Genomic DNA, 22,145 nt, shown 5'->3' with positions numbered 1-22,145 from the left:
TACTTACCTGACACCTCGAAAGTCACAAGCGGTCCCGAGATCCTCTTCGCCGCTCAGCCTGGCCGCTGATTGGCTAGAGCGGATGGATTGAGAGCAGCAGGAAAACCTGCAAAACTTTTGCAAGCCTGGTGATGAAGACGCAGGGAGTAATACAATCTGGGCCAGATCCTCAAAAGAGATACTCCGACTTAAGTGCTGTTCAGTCTGTGTGTAACTTTGGAAACGATCCTCAAAAGGCTTTTTCCAAAGTTACACAGAAGATCCGGCATGTGTAATTGATTTACACTGCCTAATTTTAGGATGCAGTACCGCATCCGCCGCTGGGGGCATTTCGAGTCGAAATGCCGTTGCTAGTATGCAAATTAGCACTTAAGGCGATCCACAAAGCTTTCTAGCTTCTTTTTTGCGCCGTAAGTGTTATTTTGCAAGTGTAAAATTAGGGCTCGTTTTACAAAGTGTAAAGTTAGTCACACCTTGTAAAGGCCCATTGCAGCGACGGCATTTGGTATGCTTTCCTGAGGGAGAACTCCACGTCAATTTGTAAAAAACAAAACCGGCATGGGTTCCCCCCCAGGAGCATACCAGGCCCTTAGGTCTGGTATGGGTTGTAAGGGGACCCCCCCCACGCCGAAAAATTGACGTAGGGGGTCCCCCTACAATCCATACCAGACCCGTATCCAAAGCACGGTACCCGGCCGGCCAGGAAGGGAGTGGGGACGAGCGAGCGCCCCCCCCCTCCTGAGCCGTGCCAGGCCGCGTGCCCTCAACATGGGGGGGTTGGGTGCTCTGGGGCAGGGGGGCGCACTGCGGGCCCCCCCACCCCAGAGCACCCTGTCCCCATGTTGATGAGGACAGGACCTCTTCCCGACAACCCTTGCCATTGGTTGTCGGGGTCTGCGGGCGGAGGCTTATCGGAATCTGGGAGTCCCCTTTAATAAGGGGGCCCCCAGATACCGGCCCCCCACCCTAAGTGAATGGATATGGGGTACATCGTACCCCTATCCATTCACCTGGAGGCAAAAAGTAAAAGTTAATAAACACACAACACAAGGCTTTTTAAAATATTTTATTATTCTGCTCCGGACGCCCCCCCTGTCTTCGTTATTAGCTCAATTACCAGGGGGGGCTTCTTCTTCCACTCTCCGGGGGTCTTCCGCTCTCCGGGGGGGCTTCTCCGGACTCCGGGGGGCTTCTTCCATCTTCTCCCCTCTTCCGCTCTTGACTCGGCGAACCCCGGTTCTTCTGCAGCTCTCCGGTGCCTTCTTCTTCAGCGCTGGCTGCCTGCTATGTTTGTGTGTTAGCTCGATTTCAAACAGGCAGCCGGCGCGGTCTTCTGTGGCGTCAGGGTCTTCTGGTCTTCTGTTCTTCCGATGTTGCCTCGTCGCCTGTTGTCGCTGTAATGATGGAAGCGCGCCTTGCATCACATTTATATAGGCATCACCGTCCCATCATGCTCCGGTAGGTACCCACGTGGTGGGTGCACGTGGGTAGGCACCCACCACGTGGGTACCTACCGGAGCATGATGGGACGGTGATGCCTATATAAATGTGATGCAAGGCGCGCTTCCATCATTACAGCGACAACAGGCGACGAGGCAACATCGGAAGAACAGAAGACCAGAAGACCCTGACGCCACAGAAGACCGCGCCGGCTGCCTGTTTGAAATCGAGCTAACACACAAACATAGCAGGCAGCCAGCGCTGAAGAAGAAGGCACCGGAGAGCTGCAGAAGAACCGGGGTTCGCCGAGTCAAGAGCGGAAGAGGGGAGAAGATGGAAGAAGCCCCCCCGGAGTCCGGAGAAGCCCCCCCGGAGAGCGGAAGACCCCCGGAGAGCGGAAGAAGAAGCCCCCCCTGGTAATTGAGCTAATAACGAAGACAGGGGGGGCGTCCGGAGCAGAATAATAAAATATTTTAAAAAGCCTTGTGTTGTGTGTTTATTAACTTTTACTTTTTGCCTCCAGGTGAATGGATAGGGGTACGATGTACCCCATATCCATTCACTTAGGGTGGGGGGCCGGTATCTGGGGGCCCCCTTATTAAAGGGGACTCCCAGATTCCGATAAGCCTCCGCCCGCAGACCCCGACAACCAATGGCAAGGGTTGTCGGGAAGAGGTCCTGTCCTCATCAACATGGGGACAGGGTGCTCTGGGGTGGGGGGGCCCGCAGTGCGCCCCCCTGCCCCAGAGCACCCAACCCCCCCATGTTGAGGGCACGCGGCCTGGCACGGCTCAGGAGGGGGGGGGGCGCTCGCTCGTCCCCACTCCCTTCCTGGCCGGCCGGGTACCGTGCTTTGGATACGGGTCTGGTATGGATTGTAGGGGGACCCCCTACGTCAATTTTTCGGCGTGGGGGGGTCTCCTTACAACCCATGCCAGACCTAAGGACCTGGTATGCTCCTGGGGGGGGAACCCATGCCGGTTTTTTCTTTGAAAATTGGCATGGAGTTCTCCCTCAGGAATGCATGCCGCTGTAATTTTTTTTTTCCCCGACGCAACTTTAAGCCGTCGCGATCCTCAAAACTCGGCGTAACGTAACTTCGCGCATGCGCAGTACGGCCGACGCGCATGCGCAGTACGGCCGGCGCGGGAGCGCGCCTCATTTAAATGGGACTCGCCCCATTTGAATAGGAACGCCTTGCGCCGGCGGAATTTTAGTTACACAGCCTGAAATTTCTAGATAAGTGCTTTGTGGATCAGGCACTTAGGTAGAAACTTTAAGCCAGTGTAACTTAAATTGGATTTTTTAAGTTACGTCAGGTTTTTGTGGATCTGGCCCTCTATTTCTAGTTCTAATTCTTAACCATACATTATGTTTCTGTCTATATTATCATTTGTTGTCATAAATTGTTTCTCTCTTTTCATACGAGATTATTATTAATAAAATTATATTGTTTAAAAAATATATATATACAGTAGATTGATCTAATGACATGCAACTTAACATTTATAACTTACCTATATCGCTTTATTCCTGAGACTGTAAGGAGAATGCTTGCCAGTCCTAGAAGACCAGCCACAACCCCAAACACGACAAGCCAAGACTGATTGGAATGACTGGTTACTGGAGCAATTGTAGGCGGTATATCAACAAACTCCAAAGTATTGTCATTTAAAAGAAATGCACTGTTAATCCTGTTCCTTTCAAGCCTGTAAACACATTCACAAAAAATTCTAAATGTTATGTATCCTTTTTATATAACACAAACTCGCAATTAATAATACAAGTGTACTTCAATATAATATAAAAAAAATTTAAAGCTCACCTTTATTAATTTTAGAAGTCCATAAAACTTAATATAAGTGGGATAAGAAAGCATTTCTTGCAATAATGAAATTCGTAACATAAAATTTCCCATGTGAGTCTTATGGACTTGATGTAACCAAAATGTTATTCCTGTTGATAACTCCATATCAGAAAGGATACCACCGGTCATTACAAATTTAAAATTTGATGTCAGGGCTGAAAATTCTCATTCAATTACCTCTGTTTCTCCAGAAAAACACAGTGCCAAGGGAGTCTACTATTGTAAGTGCATAAAAATGGATAATGATGAGATTTTACAGGAATTCCAAACCCATCTAAATAAATGTCTGTCTGTCAATACTGACACTATTTCCCTATAACAAAATTAAGCCAAAACCTTGTTCTGAAGCATATCTTTCCATCTATACCATCCCATTATTTAACCATGTTAGATGCTGATATACTGTTGACTTATTGGAAGTGATAAAAAATCAATTATTTCCCTGTGATCTGCAATTCTACAAAAAAATCTCAGAAACTTCAGCTCTGCACTATTCTTTAACCATAGTTAAAATCATAGTAGTGCTATTTACGGTAAGCCCAACGCAAATCCAATGTGAAATTCAAATATTAACAAAGCCTTCTGGTTTCCTCTACTTATTTTTCTCTCTTTCTTCTGCTACCCCCTTTCCATGCCTCCCACCCCCCCCTCCCCATTTTTTCTCCCATTCAACCACCAGCCTCCACTATGACTACGTGTAAAACAGAGCCTATCTCGTTTCCATCAATATGAAGGGGTTAAACACTCCAGAGAAATGCTCCATGATACTCACTGATCTGAAACATATGAAAGCTCATGTTTGCTTCCTCCAGGAGACACATTTTCGTGCTGATAAACTACCAAAACTCTATGATTGCTCTTTGCCAATGGCACAACACCAGTGCTCTCCTGATTCTAAATCAAAGGGAGTTAGTATTTTGGCCTGCAGCTCGACCCCTTGGCCGTTCAGGGATCAGTGGCGTGATGCAGAGGGATGAGCTATTTTTGTGAAGGGGACCATCGAAGGCTCTTTGGTCACCCTGGTAAACATCTACCTCCCTAACTTGAATCAGTTTGCCAAGTTCTTGCTAAATTAGGTGATTTTGCGGAATGTGTAGTGATCATGGGGGGTGATATGAATTTCACCAAAGGATCTGACCCTGGATGCTTCCAGGAGGGCCTCTCAGGTCTACTATGCCACACTGAAATGCTTAAAGAATTATTTTTATGCCTTCCACCTTGTGGATTTTTGGCATGTTCTACACCCAAATCAACATGATTATAAATTTTCACTCACACCCCCATGATTTCTACACCAGAATTTACCTATTTTTGATGCCTCAATCTCTCTTGTCCAGAGTCACATCCGCCTTTATTGGCTCAATCACTTTCTCGAATCGTGCTCCGTTATTTTTAGACATAGATTTGCTCCCCCATCCCTAAACAGTGGATGTGGAAGTTGAATGAATCATTGATTCAAACCCCGGAAGTCATTGAGGAGGTATCCAGGGAGCTGAGACGCTTTTTGTCTTCTAACGTGAGCCTGGCTAGTGCTCCAATGATGGTATGGGAGGTGCATAAAAGCTATATATGGGGAACCCTTATTAAGATTGTGTCACGGTCCCTACCGTGCCAAGCAGACGGCAAGGTGTGGTCATGCCCCAAGTGGCATTGAACCTGGGACCTCTCTGTTGCTGCTTCGGTTCTTTACCTCTGAGCCACTCCTCAGTTTGGTATTCTGCTTGCTTTCCAGCTAAGGTGGTTCTGAATGATGTGCTGATCTCCTTGCAATTTGCACCTGTCTCTCCTGGTCCAGCTGAGGCAGGTTACCCAATCAACTAGGGTATAAAACACTGCCTCACTCTGAGGGATTTGTCAGTTCATTGTGATTGTCCTGTCATTGCCAAAGGTTCCTGTGTTCCTGTGCTTTGTTTCAGCTACAAGACTGACTCCGGCTTCTGACCCTGGCTATGTTTATCGTGTATCCTGAATTCTGGAATCCCTGACCACGGCTTAACTTTGACCATCCTTTGGCAAATCCCTGTCAAGCCCCTGTGCACAGACTCACAGACCAGGTAGCTTCTTACTTTGTTATCGTTGGCTTTGTGTATTTGTAAGGGTGAGCATACAACTCTGCAATATGGACTCCAGCCAAGGTAACCTCTTACAGATTGCGTCCCGTCACAAAAAGGCCAGAGCTTAGCAAAACTGTGGATCTCTTGGAAAAGATTAGGACCCTGGAGGCCACTCATGAGAAATTGCTGACAGACAGGGCTCTAGCGGACCTTACGGTTCTGAGAAACCAATTGCGTTCTCTGGCTCTGGATAGATTTAAAACCAGGATTGCTAAATGCAGATGCACGTTCTAGGAACATAGTAACAAGTGTGGGAAACTGCTGGCATGTGCTCTTAGAGTCCAGCAAGCTTGCACGTTTGTCTCCGAACTTATTAATGATGGTCAAACCAAGGTCCATACGATAGAGGAGATTGCAGAAATATTCCAAAGGTATTATACCTCTCTTTATAATCTTCCTCAGCCTACTGTACGTCCGATATGGAGAAATCTTCCAAATATAAGGCCATACAGGATTACATTCAGAGGTCAGGACTTCGCTGCCTCTCATATGAGAACTTGGCCACATTAGAAGAGCCTCTTTCGGTACAGGAAGTGGCTATAGCGATAGCACAAATGCAACCGGGCAAAGCCACGGGCCCGGATGGGTACTCCCTCTTACATTACAAGACCTTTGGAGATCTCTGGACTCCATACTTTTATTCGGCATATAATGCTGCAGGGAAGGGGACTACCCCTCCCGGATGATACACAGTGCATATATCACAGAGATTCCAAAGGAGGGAAAAGACCCACTAAACTGCCAAAATGATCGGCCGATCTCTCTTATAAATGTGGAACTTAAATTGATCACCAAAATACTGTTGATACGCTTGATAGAAATGATTCCACAACTAGTTCATACTGATTAAGTGGGGTTTATTTCTATGAGGCCACATCGCATATAAAGTACCTGGATATCATTTTACACAGTAGGATAGAAGATATTTTATTATTAAACTCCTCTGGCAGCCATCAAAAAACATCATCTGTCCTGGCAACACGGCTTATTCTCTTGGTTTGAACGGTGTAGCATAGTGAAAATTAATATTATGCCCCGCCTGCTTTACCACTTTCAGGCCCTCCCCATTCAGGTCCCGTTCTTCTTCCTTAGGGCAGTGAACCAAGCTCTTGTTACTTTCTTATGGGCCCTGAAACCCCCCCCCCCCCACCTGGCACAGTCAATTCTGTGTCTACCAAAGCTACTGGGGGGCATGGCTTTGCCGGATGCCAACCTCTACCATATGGCTTGCCATTTGACACGTGCCCTGGATTGGTGTCACCATGGCCCTCTTAAGCAGTGGGTACAAGTGGAGCAGATCCTAGCAGGGATTTCGCTGGAAGCGCTGCCATGGAGCCAAACAAATTTGCCTAGCCGGATATTAGGCCACCCCACGGTGGGGGAGACATGACAGATATGTCTGAAGGGGTTCCACAACTTCTCTATCGCTCAGAACTCTTCACTGCTTGCCCCCATAGTGGGCAACCCTGCTTTTGGCCCTGGCCCCCATGACTCTAGATTCCAGGAATTAAAAGTGGTAAGGCGATCCCAGGCCATTCATTTCATTGCCAATGGACAATGGATGACCAGACAATGGATGACCAGACAGCGAGTCATTAAGGACCCAGCTTTTGCGGGCCTGTCTTTCTGAGAAAAATTACAATTGGCCCCTCCAGAGACCTTTCAGAGATGCCTTAGTACCTTTGAACCATTCTGTCTGGAACAGTCTCCACTGCGTCACGCGGTCTCTCAGACCTACCAGCTGCTGATAGCTCTGTCACTGGACTTCAGACCTCCTTATATCACCGGGTGGGAACGAGAAGTGGAAAAAATTATTCTATTCTTTCACAAAACTTCTATTTGCACTAAACACCAGGAGGCTGGGTTTAAGGTGCTGACCTCGTAGTATTACATGCCGGTGAAAATTCATAGGATGGTCCACCACATTCCTCAAAAATTCACTGATCGGGAGTTATCGAGGGATCCTGCATTTTTCCTCCTGCATCATCACAAGATTCCAAGTAAGATCCATTCTACCTCTCCTGCTCACAGCAGCGTAGAGCTGCTTCCCATTGTTTTGGAAGCAGACACAGCCACTGACAGTTGCCGTCTGAAAAGAGTGTACGAAATTAATGCGATGGAGGACCTGGTGACCACGAAGAGAGAAGAGAAAATGTTTTAGTCTATGTCTATTCTGAGGAGTGGCGGAGCCTATAATGATGGATCCCCAGGCCTGGAAAAAGTGCCTGGCGGGTGGATGTGTTCCATTGTATACACCAGCAGTGTGGTTTCTGCATTTACCATGTGTTCTCTTTAACCACTTGCTTACTGGGCACATATACCCCCCTCCTGCCCAGGTGAAATTTCAGCTTCCGGCATTGCGTAATTTTAACTGACAATTGCGCGGTCGTGCGACGTGGCTCCCAAACAAAATTGACGTCCTTTTTTCCCCCACAAGTAGAGCTTTCTTTTGGTGGTATTTGATCGCCTGTGCGGTTTTTATTTTTTGCGCTATAAGCCAAAAAGTGTGACAATTTTGAAAAAAAAATACAATATTTTTTACTTGTTGCTATAATAAATAGCCCAATTTAAAAAAAAAAAACACATTTTTTTTTCTCAGTTTAGGCCGATACGTATTCTTCTACATATTTTTGGGGAAAAAAAAATTGCAATAAGCGCAAAAGTTATAGCGCCTACAAAATTGGGGACGGAATTATTATTTTTTATTATTATTTTTTTTACTAGAAATCGCGGCGATCTGCGATTTTTATTGGGATTGCGACATTATGGCGGACACATCGGACACTTTTGACACATTTTTGGCGCCATTCACATTTATACTGCGATCAGTGCTATAAATATTCACTAATTACTGTATAAATGTGACTGGCATTGAATGGGTTAACACTAGGGGGTGAGGAAGGGGTTAAATATGTTCCCTATATAGTGTTCTAACTGTAGGTGGGGGGGGTGACCGATCTGTGTCTCTATGTACAAGGGACACAGATCGGTCTCCTCTCCAGAGACAGGACGCTGTCTCTGTGTGAGCCGGCAATGAGAGATGATCTCATATGTTTACATATGAGATCATCTCTCATTGGCCGCACAGATCGCATCGCAAACGGCCACTCTGATTGGCCGTTTGCGGCGATCTGTAATTGGCTGTGTCCAAGGGACACGGCCAACACAGAAGTTCCCCGCTGCGCGCTCTGGAGCGCGCGCGGGGAACGCCCAAATGGGCGGACGTCAATTGACGGCTAGTTGGATTTTGAGATCCGCGCTGTAGCCGTCACTTGACTATAGCGCGGTCTCAGGAGGTTAAATAAAGTATTGGAAAAAATATATATATCAACAAACATATTGGAACGCAGATTAAACTCCTTCCTTGGATTGATTGTGCATAGAGACCAGGTTGCATTTTTACCCAAAAGACAAGCTAGAAACAATATACATTGTGTTATCCAGTTAATCATTCTTGCCTATGCATATACATTCAAGACTATGGATTTTGGGATTACCTCACATTCACTTTTCAGAAATGGAACTTCTAAAATGAGTTTCTTAAAGGGGTGGTTCCCCTAAAAATAAAGTTTTGACATTGCATTTGCTATAATAATTACAGTTAGAATTGGCTGGTTTTATGTAAAAAATACCTCCGTACGTAGCGTTTGTATTATTCGTTCCCACCGCCACTTCCGGGTACGATGCTGGCGGTGGGCGTTCCTTATTGATGGACAGGCATCCGACCGACGCATCCATCGCGTCACGAGATGCCGAAAGAAGCCGAACGTCGTTGCGCATGCGCCGTATAGAGCGCACCGACGTTCGGCTTCTTTCGGCATCTCGTGACGCGATGGATGCGTCGGTCGGATGCCTGTCCATCAATAAGGAACGCCCACCGCCAGCATCGTACCCGGAAGTGGCGGTGGGAACGAATAATACAAACGCTACGTACGGAGGTATTTTTTACATAAGACCAGCCAATTCTAACTGTAATTATTATAGCAAATGCAATGTCAAAACTTTATTTTTAGGGGAACCACCCCTTTAAGTTAATCTCTGTTCTATATTCACAACCTGAATAACATACCAGGTATGCTACTCCTCAGACTATTTCCAGATTCAATGAGGCACTAGACAAGGATGCCACACTGTGATTATATTTTTTGTTTTAGTACTTGAATCTTTGTCAGTGGATATCAGATCTAATCCAAACATCCAGAGCATAGAGATAGCAGACCAAAAAATGCTATACTTTGCATACAGTCTACATCTCTCCCATCTTCATACCTCATTACCCAGAGTTTCTCCACTGTTTCAGAATTTGTGGGTGTCAGGTTTATGGGTAGACAAGGCAAAGCCTAAAGCAATGAATATCTCGCTGGACACGCACACCCTCCTGAACACTCAAATTAACTAAATTCACAATCACAATGAGCAATTGTTGACTCTCAGATAAGTTCCTACTGGCACCATTAATCTTTTTAGCTATCTGTAAGGGCAATTCTTCCCACTGACCGTCACACTGGTGTATCATGAGTTTGTAGTTATAGTAATTTTTAGCAGGGTTTCCTTGAGACCAGGAAATTATTTTAAGGGTTCTTATATGTTGAAAAAGGCTGATCTAAACTCTTAAAATAATTATCTTTCAAAGCTAAATATATTTCCTAAAAGTTCTCGCATTTCCAAGTAAAAATTTAGCAATGCAAAACCCTTGCATTTATATGGGAACCAATGAGGCCTAGACTAGCTAATCAAATCCTTTACAGACACAAAGGGCCAGATCCACGTAGATAGGTGTAACTTTAAATGGGCGTAGTAACGCTACGCCGCCGCAACTTTGAAAGGCAAGTGCTGAATTCACAAAGCACTTGCCGCTAAAGTTACGGCGGTGTAGCGTAAATCTGCCAGCGTAAGTGCGCCTAAATCAAATGAGGAACAGGGGGGCGTGTTTTATGTAAACTAAGCATGACCCCACGTAAATGACGCTTTTTTCGTAAGGAGCGCATGCGCACGCACGCTCAGTATCACGTCGAATTTTCAAATTAAATTACGCCCTCAATACCTAGATGCCGTGAACGTAATTTACGCAAAGCCCTATTCGCGAACGTTTTACGCAAACGACGTAAATGATGGAAAATTTGACGCTGGCCCGATGTCCATACTTAACATTGCATACGCCTCATAGACCCAGGGGTAACGTTACGCCGAAAAAAGCCTTACGTAAACGATGTAAAAAAATTCGCCGGGCGGACGTACTTTCTGAGAATCGGCGTATCTAGCTAATTTGCATACTCTACACGGAAATCAACGAAAGCGCCACCTAGCGGCCAGCCTAAATATGCACCTAAGATCCCACGGCGTACTAAGACGTACGTCAGTCGGATTGAAACCAAAAATAAGGCGTGTCTTGTTTTGTGGATACAAAACAAAGATACGACTGGGCTTCGTAGAACTTACGCGGCGTATCAATAGATACGCCGGCGTAAGATCTTTGTGGATCTGGCCCAAAGTTTCCAGAGAGCCAGTAGTACCCAACAAAGACAAATATTATGACAATAAACCCAAAAAGGAATCTGCGCTATTAAAATCTCAAAATATTGCATTAAAACCAACTAAAAAAGGTCCATAAATAAAGTCCATAAGTAAACGTAGTAGTCCCACACCATAGATGTGATCTTCTTATTTATGAGGGGTGATCTTCCAATAAGACACCAATTACCACCACCAATGTGAAAAGTGCCCACTCACCGTTGCGCCAGTGACGGTGAGTGGAAAGCCTGAAGACGCAATTTGCAAAATTAGTTGGAGGCCTCACTGGTGTCATCACTTCTGTCTCACTTCTGATGTCAAATCTGACCTGAACTCCAATATTTTGAGGTGGTAATAGCGCCGATTTCTTTTTGGGTTTATTGTCATAATAGTATTTCACTATAGGGAAGGCAGCTTTATTGTTTTATTTCACAGGGGAGCAGACGCCTTTTGTGTTTATGTTTTTTTTTTTAGCCAAATATTAGCAGCATGAATTGCCCCCCTAGCAGCTCTCAGTGTCGCACAAGACCTACCACTTTTTGTAGCTGTTGACTTTTAATAAACACAGAAATGTCTGGAACTCTTCTTTAAGCCTAAGTTACAAACATAAAAGAAGGGACATAACTTACATTTAGTATGACGTGTCCCTTGTGCTGATTCTTCTTTGTTTAGTAGAAATGTTCAATGTTTCTACACCCCCATAATTCGGTGTAGCAGGGGTTAGCACACTAAGGGGTTGTCGGGAGCTCGATACGCCGATTCCCAAACGAATGTGCGTTGCGTACGTAAGCGTAAGGTTACCCCTGCTATATGAGGGGTAACCTTACGCCAGTCCGCCGTATGCCATGTTAAGTATGGCGTCGGGTCCGCGTTGTCTTTTTCCGTCGGTTACGTCGTTTTACTAACTCGTCGGCGAATACGACTTTACATTAATGACGCTCACGTCGGCGTCATTGACGTTTTCCGTCGTGAGCTGGAGCATGCGCACTGGGCTATTTTTCAGCCTGGCGCATGCGCAGTTCAATCGTCGCGGGGGCGCGCTTGATTTGAATACAAGCCGCCCCCTTTGAATTACACGGCCATACGCCGGGCCATTTACACTACGTCGCCGCAAATTACGGAGCAAGTGCTTCGCGAATACGGCACTTGCTCCAGTAAGTTGCAGTGGCGTAGTGTAAATGACTTACACTACGCCAACGCTGTTTCTTAGAGAATCTGGCCCAGAAGCTCCAGATCTGTAATTACAATAGTTTGGCAATGTTACTAAATTATTAAATTTTGCGTATACCTTATAGCATTTTTCACTTTTGTGCTGTCAATAGGTTCTGAACTGTTTGAAGGGGTCGTCACCACAAACCAGAATGAGACTCTCTGAGTTACATTGCAAAGAAGAATATTGGAGATCCTATATACAAAATACAAAATAGCAACACATTATTAGTAGTAATTAACACTTTTCCAACCATCAAGTCACATGTAAATTTATGAAATGTGTTTGCATTATCCATTCAATTATCTGAGCGTGCTGACTGTTTCAATGACAGAAAATGTAAGGCGGTTGAGGTAATACTTCCATTTTGAATTTTACTAGTCTAATTGGAGTACAATGAAGATTGCATCCAAAGTATTACTCATATATGGGATGTTCTATTTATATATTTTATATGGTATGTTATGCTAACGGGAATACTCTATCACTAAAAGGCACTGCAGATTGTCTTATCACATCATTGAGATTGCTCAGGTGATTATAGCAAAAGCTGTCCTTCTCAACTAATTGTTTTATAAAATCCTTGCAATGTATATAGTTCATCTGGTGATGGATTATGTATTTTTCAACAAAAGTAAAAACGTCACTTATAGTGTAACTTACTGAATTGTATTGTTCACATGAGTTCGCATTACAAAGGCCATCACAGCCTTAAAGAAAAATTCTTCATCCGTATTCCAGCTGTACTAAAGAACAGGAGGCACAAATAAGTATCAGACCATATAATATCATCAAAATATCAAGGTAAAAAAGAATGCAGGCCAATGTGATTTAATTATAATGCAATATAAAACAAATGCAAGAAACATTATTTTAATTTCACTGTATTCCTAATAATCAGAGTTCCCACACATTTCTCTTGCTGGAAAGAGATTTAAAAATCGACTCTCTTGAAAAAAATTGTATTTTATTATTAGGTGATTACCCATGAGTTAAATAATCAAAATACACTACTCAACAGAAACCACACACTAGCTTGACTGCTGAATGCGCAGCGTATACGCAAAGTAGACAATTATACCGCTTTAAGGCACACACGGCAGTTTTCTTTGTTCCAGGAGCCCAAGGATGCCCCAGTCTTTCACAATCCTAGCAACACCTTAAAGGAGTTGTAAAGGAGTTTTGCTGAAATGACTGTTTACAGGGTATAGAGACATAATAGTTAACTGATTCCTTTTAAAAATTATTAAAAATAGATAAAAATCAATCATATAATGTACCTGTAGTTTTAGTTTCATTTATGCATCTAGTTTCATGCTTCTGTGAAGTACAGAGACACAGAGCCAATAGAGGGCAGTGATGGTTTGTAAAACGAAAGTGATTGGTTCTGAGGGGTTTAAGACACACAGTAATCACACCTCCTTGATTAGTGCCACAGAGAGAAAGCTCCCATGACTTTTTTCATCAGGAAACAGACTGTTCAGAACAGAGAAGGATTACAGCAACATCATAGCAAAAACAAACAATGAGGACATGAAAACAGGACTGCAGTAAGGTAAAGGAAGCTATTTAGCTAAAAAAAAAAAAAAATTTCTTTAGTGACCCTTTAACTCTGTCTGCTTGTTTCAGATCAGTGACTGAAAGTATTGAGGTCAAGGACAGGCTGGGAACTAGTATGCTTAAGTGGGGGGGGGGGGCAGTAGTAAAAACCCTGGTGATCTTCTTAGTACAGGTGTCATGTGGGACAGTCCCACATCTCTGTCCTCTGTCTTAGGTCTCATGCACATTGGACGTTCTTGCAGCTGCTTCTAGGAGCGTCTGTTTTTTCCTGCATCTAAACTCCCCTGCATGTTAACCTACAGTTGTGTTCAAAATCATTCAACCCCCCAATGCTGTAAAGGGTTTTAGGGAATTTAGTGTACACTTGTAATTGTATTCAGAATGAAATCCTACAAGGACTTCTTAAAGAACCATATGCAACTAAAATGACATCAATTGGTTTTGTAATACAGTAGTAAATGTTTATTTTGTGAATTCTTCATTTACACAATTATTCAACCCCTTAAAGACTACCACTCTGAAGAACAGAGGTTTATTGAAGTGTATTCAATCAGGTATTGAAAACACCTGTGAATGTCAGGGAGCGGCAATAAAGCCCAATAAGCATTAATTAGGCAGCTTTAAAATGACTGTGATACTCAGCTCCTTCTAGACATTTACTGGTGTGGTTACAAACATGGTGAGGTCAAGAGAATGGTCCAGGAAGACAAGAGAAGAGGTGATTACTCTTCACAGGAAGGGCAATGGCTATAAAAAGATTGCAAAGATGTTAAACATACCAAGAGACACCATAGGAAGCATCATTCGCAAATTCAACGCAAAGGGCACGGTTGAAACGCTACCTGGTCATGGCAGAAAGAAGATGCTGACTCCAAAGAATAAGAAGAGTCGACTGCAGTATGCCAAAATTCATGTGGACAAACCACAGAAGTTTTGGGATTGTGTTCTGTGGACTGATTAAACTGTTTGGGCCCATGGATCAATGCTATGTTTGGAGGAGGAAGAACAAGGCCTATGATGAAAAGAACACCTTGCCCACTGTGAAGCATGGCGGGGGTTCAATCATGCTTTGGGGCTGTTTTGCTTCTGCAGGTACAGGGAAGCTTCAGCGTGTGCAAGGTACCATGAATTCTCTTCAGTACCAGGAGATATTGGATGACAATGTGATGCAGTCCGTCACAAACCTGAGGCTTGGGAGACGTTGGACCTTTCAACAGGACAATGATCCCAAGCATACCTCCAAGTCCACTAGAGCATGGTTGCAGATTAAAGGCTGGAACATTTTGGAGTGGCCATCGCAGTCACCAGACTTAAATCCGATTGAGAACCTCTGGTGGGACTTAAAGAAAGCAGTTGCAGTGCGCAAGCCTAAGAATGTGACTGAACTGGAGGCTTTTGCCCATGACGAATGGGCGAAGATACCCGTAGATCGCTGCAAGACACTTGTGTCAAGCTATGCTTCACGTTTAAAAGCTGTTAGAACTGTAAAAGGATGTTGTACTAAGTACTAAGATTGAATGTCACTTGGGGGTTGAATAAAACTGATAATGATGTGAGCACAGAAAAGACATTTGTGGTTATTTCATTATAAATGTTATGTTATATTTGTCTGACCTACACGTGCCTCTTTGATTTAATTGTAAGCAGGATGACTGAATGATCAAAATCAATGTCAAACTGGCCAAAACAATCAATTTCAGTGGGGGTTGAATAATTTTGAATACAACTGTATGTGTCCATGCACACATCCAGGAGCAGCAGAGTTTTGGCAGAAAAAACCCTTGACACTTATAAACACGTGTAAATGCGGTTGAATGCGTGTTGACGCTAGGTGTGTTTAGCACTTGATCGAGGCCTAGCCGTGGCGTGGCTGTTCCCCTTCACCACCACAGGAGAAAGCTCTTTCTCTGATTCGAACACCCTTCCATTCTCTTTCTCTTCCCTGATGTAGTAGCTCTGAGCTTAGAGTTTGAAAGCTTACTCCTGCACTTGGAATCTGGAATCTTGGAAACTGGGACAAAGATGTTGGTTTGTATACATCTTTATATAATTTTCTGGAATTTTTACTTAGCTTAGTGAATGAGAAAATGTACGGTACTTTGCAAAAAATACCTGTGTGCAAGGAAAACAATTTGATATTTACTTGCATATGATTGGATGATCAAAGTCAACAGATCTCACCTCATGCACTACTAAGCTAAGGGAAAACAGGGCTGGACTGGGACAAAAACTTGGCCCTGGACTTCATCCAGACTGGCCCACTTTGACAGGTCTCTCCCATGGCGGCCTGACAACTCCCGTACCTCCCCTGGCCACCCAAGCCCCCTCTCCCCCTTCACTAGCCACTAGCCGTTCTACTTTATTAGAGTAGAATGGCTGGTACTGGTACTCATATAGGCAGTACCAGTGGAGAAGCTAGACATTATTTCACCCGGGGCAAAGAATCAGTTTGGTGCCCCCCCCCCCCCCTTTATGGGACAAGATTAGGCAGAAGTGAGAAACTCCCAGGCCATAGCTGTTGAGTCAGCTGTCTGTCCCCTCCCCCATGCTCCTCTGTCGTCCCCCCTGCTCCTCTGGTCCTCCCCCTGCTTCTTTACTCCCCCCAGGTGAGCTCTGCGGTGAGGGAGAGGAGGTGAGTGCTGTGGGAAGGGAGAGACAGAGGAACGGAGGGGGGGGGGGGCGGTGGTCCGCTGTCACTGAAGCCGGCCCACTGAGCCATCGGCCCACCGGGAAACTCCCTGTAGTCCCAATGGCCAGTCCATCCCTGAGGGAAAACATCCCTGCAGAGGGAAAATTCACTTTGCTAAGTGAACAGTCTGTATGTTTTAGTAAATCAAACCCTATAAAGTAGATTTAGAGTAAACTCCCATGGATAAATTTTTACCTTCAGGTAAGCCTATAATAAGGCTTACCTATAGGTACAGTAAATATCTCGTAAACATGCACTGTTTAGGGGATTTTTACTTTAGATGCAGCCGGTGATGTCACCACCGCATTTGCTCTGAAGGGACGGCATGCCCATGTCGTTCCTTCAGGGTTCTGTGTAGTAAGAGCTCCCTGTAGTTTTGAAGTTTGAGGTACAAATCTCTATATTTAATACAATAATATAATTTCAGAGCAAAAATTACCTGCAATTATAACTCAACAATTTACACTCAACTAGAAATATATTTTTTACCTTTAATATAATTTGCAGCTAATTGTAATGTGTTTTTATTTGATTATTTACAGGGACTCTGTTTTACTTTTCAGTCACTGAGTATACTGCATTCACTGCTCAAAGGTAATGATTTTTCTATTATTTTACTGTGTCAGTTACTGTACTTCACAGTTACACGGCTGTGCACATTTACGGCATAGTGTATGGTTTTCAGGGTCATATAGTGGCAGTGTTTATTTACAGAGGATTTTTAACTACCAAGGAGTTGTTTGCATTTCCCTGAATGAACTGATGCGGATATCCAGCATCCATAAATGTCTTTGTCCCCATAGTTTTCATGATGAATGCGGCTTTATTGATCATAGTATAGCAGTCTCGAGGTGAACATGTCTGAAAGCCAGCAGTCATATTGACATTTTGTCCTGGTCAATAATTGTATTTATTTTAATCGGAAAATAGGATTAAAGCGGAGTTCCATCCAAAAATGGAACTTCCACTTTTCAGAACCCTCCCCCCTCTGGTGTCACAATTGGCACCTTTAAGGGGGGAGGGGTGCAGATACCTGTATACAGGTATCTGCACCCACTCCCGGGGAGAGACTCCCACGGGAGTCACTCCACTTCCTGCCCCCCCCCCCTGTTGCCTTCTGGAAAACACACAGGTCCCAGGAGACAGCGGGGAACACTGGGAAAGCGCCGCGGTACTCACGCACGCGCAGTAGGGAACCGGGCAGTGAAGCCGCAAGGCTTCACTTCCTGATTCCCTCACCGAGGATGGCAACGGGGGGCAGCAGAGAGAGACAAGCGATTGCTTGTCTTCTGCTGCCGACATTGTGGGCACGCTGGACAGGTGAGTGTCCATTTATTAAAAGTCAGCAGCTGCAGTATTTGTAGCTGCTGGCATTTAAAATTTTATTTTTTTTGCGGGACCTCTGCATTTAGTAGCAACCAGTCGATATTGTACTGCTTTTCAATTTTTTTTATTATTTTAGCTACTTAATAGCACTAAAATGTTACATTGCACTATAAACACTACATATGCTGCTCATTCTAATACCTGCCCTCAAAGGAACTTGTAGACCTGTAAAGTAGATACATACACTAATTTAGGTGGAAACTTGTTAACTGACCACAATGTTTCAACTGTGAAAGGAAACCAGAGCACACAGAGGAGATTTACAAGTCCAAACAAGCTATAAGCAGAGCCCTTGGTTGGTGAAAGTCACCAGTACTTTAAAAGTTTGTGTTTACATATTTTATCGTGTCACAAGTTTAATATCAATGTTTGAGGGCCTTACAATGTATTTTAGGTCGGTCATATTGTTGCCATGAGAAAGGGATCCTGCGAGGGCCTGAATCATGGGTAAGGAGGAACATGTGACATGGAGTCTTCAGGTTTCGAAGTGCTGAGTGAAGGATTACTCTGCGGATCTAGTTATCATTTTTAGCTTTTTTAACTCCAGCGTCAATGTCTCTTTTGGCTTCTTAAGGGCTCATTTACACTTGCTGCGGCTTCAATGCACATTAAAGCTCCTACTGCTTCAACAAGCTTTTATGATGTGTTTTTGATGCTTCTGTGGTGCTTCGATGAGGCATCGGTGGTGCTTCGATGAAGCTCCGTGGTGTTCTTTTGAAGCTTTGTTGAAGCTTGCCGGATGCCCTGTGTATGTGTTGATATCTCACACCTGCAATTTCTCCAAAACAAAGCGAAGCTAAAGCTGAATTAAAGCCTCTCAAAAGCTACAGGTGCTTCAAACAAGCTTTAAATCAGCTTTGTCATAGAGCTCTAAGAAATGGAATATATAGAATTTGTAAAATTAAGCTTTATTGATGGCAACCATGACAAATAGACATTTGACAGCTAAGATATGAGCTCTGGTACATAAGGCTAAAAGGTCAGGCATTCCAAAGCATATTTACCAATCACGATATATTGAGAAAGATCTCATGACCAGAGGTCCTCTAATAAAGTCTTCACATGATCCCAAAACGAGGTCCCCTGACCAGCCTATACCCCAAAAGGGGGGCGCACCCCAACCGACCGTGCATGGCTTACAAGGAGTCACACCAGTGAGAGCAGCTCCCCACACATGATTGGTAAATATGCTTTGGAATGCCTACCAATGTTCGCAATATGCTTTTAAATTATATATTTATTGATTAAATGTAATTCCCTCACAGAAAACATATCTTCTGAAGAAGACCTTGACGGGTCGAAACGTGTCAAGATTCATGTACCCACCGACATTGTACTATCCTAATGATGTTGTGTGATACATTGTGTTTGTATCTTATGTATTGACCTTTTAGCCTTATGTACCAGAGCTCATATCATAGCTGTCAAATCCCTTACAGGACTGTAAGCTTTTATTTTATTTAGTGACATGAGCTTTGACTGGCATTAGGAGAACTTTAATAAAGCGTGTCCGAAGTCTTGTTTTGAAGCAAATGTAAACTATCCCTTAGGCCTCATACACACGATAGGTTAACCAGAGGACAACGGTCTGATGGATCTTTTCATCGGTCCAAACCGATCGTGTGTAGGCCCCATAGGTTATTTAACCATAGGTTTAAAAAAAGCCAACTTGATTTTAATTTAACCTATGGATTCCTAACCGATGGGAAAAAAAACGATAGTTAGTAGGCACAACCATCGGTTAAAAATCCACGCATGCTCAGAATCAAGTCGACGCATGCTTGGAAGCATTAAACTTCGTTTTTTTCAGCACGTCGTTGTGTTTTACGTCACCGCGTTCTGACACGATCGTTTTTTTAACCGATGGTGTGTAGGTGTGACGGACCATCAGTCAGCTTCATCGGTTAACCGATGACAACGGTCCTTCAGACCGTTCTCATCGGATGGACTGATCGTGTGTACGAGGCTTTACTGTCAGCTTCAATGTGCCTTTGAGTGTCTAATCTTGTTACTGTGAAATTAAGGCTAGCCTATCAACTTTGGTATGAAGGGAGGAGGGCACAAGCTAGTTTGCTATGGGGGACAGAAAAATATATATATATATATATAGCCCAGATGATGTACTACTATTATAGCCAATGATGTAAGCAAGGAACCTAAAGAGACACCTACCTAAAGGTGTCTCCTTACCATCTGCCATTAAAAACATTGCTCACTGCCACGCTGGAGGCTAGAGACCTTGCATAGCACACAAATCAAAAGGGGTGAAGCATTGTCATTTGAATGGGTGGTTACCTAAGCCAGGGAGGAAGCAAAGGGAAATGTTTTATCTGGGAGTCACCTCCCTTTGATGATGTTTCTGGGAGGCTAGGGTGTGAGAAACAATAGTACTGTACCTTGGGTAACCCTGCCAGTTTAATTATATATATCTATGGCTATTGTGTCCAAGATCAAGTGAAATAAAATTCTAAATGGCTTATAGTTATGTCTTCTGAATGCCCAAGTCTACTTATTTTAATGTAGCTCTGGGACAAATCCACATTCAGGGCTGGATCCTTGGCACCTAATGAGTCAACGAAAAATTGGTGCCAGTTACTTTAATGGATTGTATGTGTTTTTTAGAGATACTCAACAGGAAAATGATGCGGAAGCAATGCTATGCCTCAGGACAATGTATAAACGTTTCTATTGCAGGCCCCAGTGCAAATCTATAGGGTGGCTAGCAGTACAGGATCCTCCAAAGTCACTGTTTCTGGTGTCTGCGTGACTTCGCAATTGCTGGTTATCCAAGAAGGTTCTAGTGTCTGCTTCTTCCTATCGGTCAGTTCAGCTGCACTTCTTCATAGAGCAGCTGCAGGTTTTTCCCTTGGTTGTAGTGGATTTCAACATTTAGGTTGCTTCAGTTTCCAAAACCACGCTCCCAACAGGGAAGAGCTTCTAAGCAGAACTCTCTAGACAGAGACCTAGACAATATCAGCAGAGCTTCCTCTGGACCGGAACCCATAGGAAAAATAACTCAGCACATATTCCACTGAGCAAGAATCCATCAAACATTTACTCCCTGGTCAGAAGCCTAGGGGAAGATGCAAACTCTGGAAGGTTGTCCTGAATATTTATTAATACTTATTTCTGATTCCAGACTCCTTAGTGACTGGCTGGGATGATAAACATTCAAAACACCTTCCGCTTAAACTACTGCCAGCAACTGGCAAAAGCAATTGCCCGAGCTTGAGACCTTTTCAAAAACACACAAAAACTAAAAGTTACTTGCCTGACTACCGCCTTTTTAAAGCAGAAGTAATATACTGTAAGGAGACTACTGCTTGAGTCAGGATTGCTACATATGATTTTTATGATGTTTTTAAATATTAAAAACTTTTTAGGCAGACCAAAGTGCCTTCAACACTCTGCAAAGTAAAGAAAATACCACATATCTGTTAGGACCTGGGCTTGAATCTGGGACCTCTGGTGCGTCTGGTGGTGACGCTGCTTGCTGAGCCACCTGGAATGCTGGTAAGCTCCTTGAACAGTTCCTTGGATATTTCCTTGAATGATCTTGTCTTGAATCTTGTTTGCCTTGAACCCTTTGCTCCTCCCATGAACTTCCTGATTTAAGCCATGTCCCTGCACTTCCTGGTTGCCAGAATATTGTGCCTTCACCAGCCAATATCTTGCTCCTGTCTCTCTTGCTGCTGACCGTATCTTTGCTACCATTCGCTACCGACATTTGGCTTGTCCCCCGACTACACTTCTGCTGAATCCCAACCTGCAACTATTTGTTACTGACTTTTGGCTTGTTCCCCGACTATGCTTCTGCTTGATCCGTACCTGTTATATCTGCTTCCGGACCTCGGCTTGCTCACCTCCTGGTGGGGCTATCCTGAGGACCGCGACCTGGCACTAACACGCAGAAAAGCCCATCTCCACCATCAGGAGCTCTGGTGAATATTGGTTAGTGCTTAGACCCCGCATCTCAAGTGAACCCGTGTCATCAGCCAGGGTGACCTGTGTGAATATCTGCTCTGATGCTATAGCTACTGGCCTCTGAGCCTGACTCCAGACCGTGACAATATCATTGGCATGCACTATTGTTGACTTGTACACACTGGGGGGAAAACATGGTAATGATGAATCAGGAAAAAATCAGGAAGCGATCTAATGCAATACAGATATACAGTACGTTTCTGTCCGCTTTGTTTAGGCTTTGTGTATCAACTTTATGTGCACCAAGCCATATAGTCACAGCGGCTCTAATATAAATTCCTAATGATGCAAGCAATTCATATTTGGCCTTCAACTTTTCCATGTTTGCTTTCCCAAATGGTTATTATTCCAAATGCAAGAGAAGTAGAAGGCAAGCATGGTAAT

The 22,145-nt window shown here is 44.0% G+C and overlaps 1 protein-coding gene across 1 annotated transcript in view; it reads right to left on the bottom strand.

Moving 5' to 3' along the window:
- The window catches only part of CLTRN (collectrin, amino acid transport regulator), a 63,049-nt gene that overhangs the window by 15,892 nt on the left and 25,012 nt on the right, over positions 1-22,145 (bottom strand). The window contains exons 3-5 of the mRNA XM_040338662.1: positions 12,806-12,888; positions 12,221-12,337; positions 2,958-3,149 (exon numbers count right to left, since the gene is read on the bottom strand). Of these exons, the coding sequence (XP_040194596.1) occupies positions 2,958-3,149; positions 12,221-12,337; positions 12,806-12,888 (392 nt within the window). The remainder of the gene's footprint in view (positions 1-2,957; positions 3,150-12,220; positions 12,338-12,805; positions 12,889-22,145) is intronic.

Source organism: Rana temporaria, chromosome 2, assembly GCF_905171775.1.
Source record: "Rana temporaria chromosome 2, aRanTem1.1, whole genome shotgun sequence".
Lineage (NCBI taxonomy): Eukaryota > Metazoa > Chordata > Amphibia > Anura > Ranidae > Rana > Rana temporaria.
This window is presented reverse-complemented; position numbering and strand designations above follow the sequence as displayed.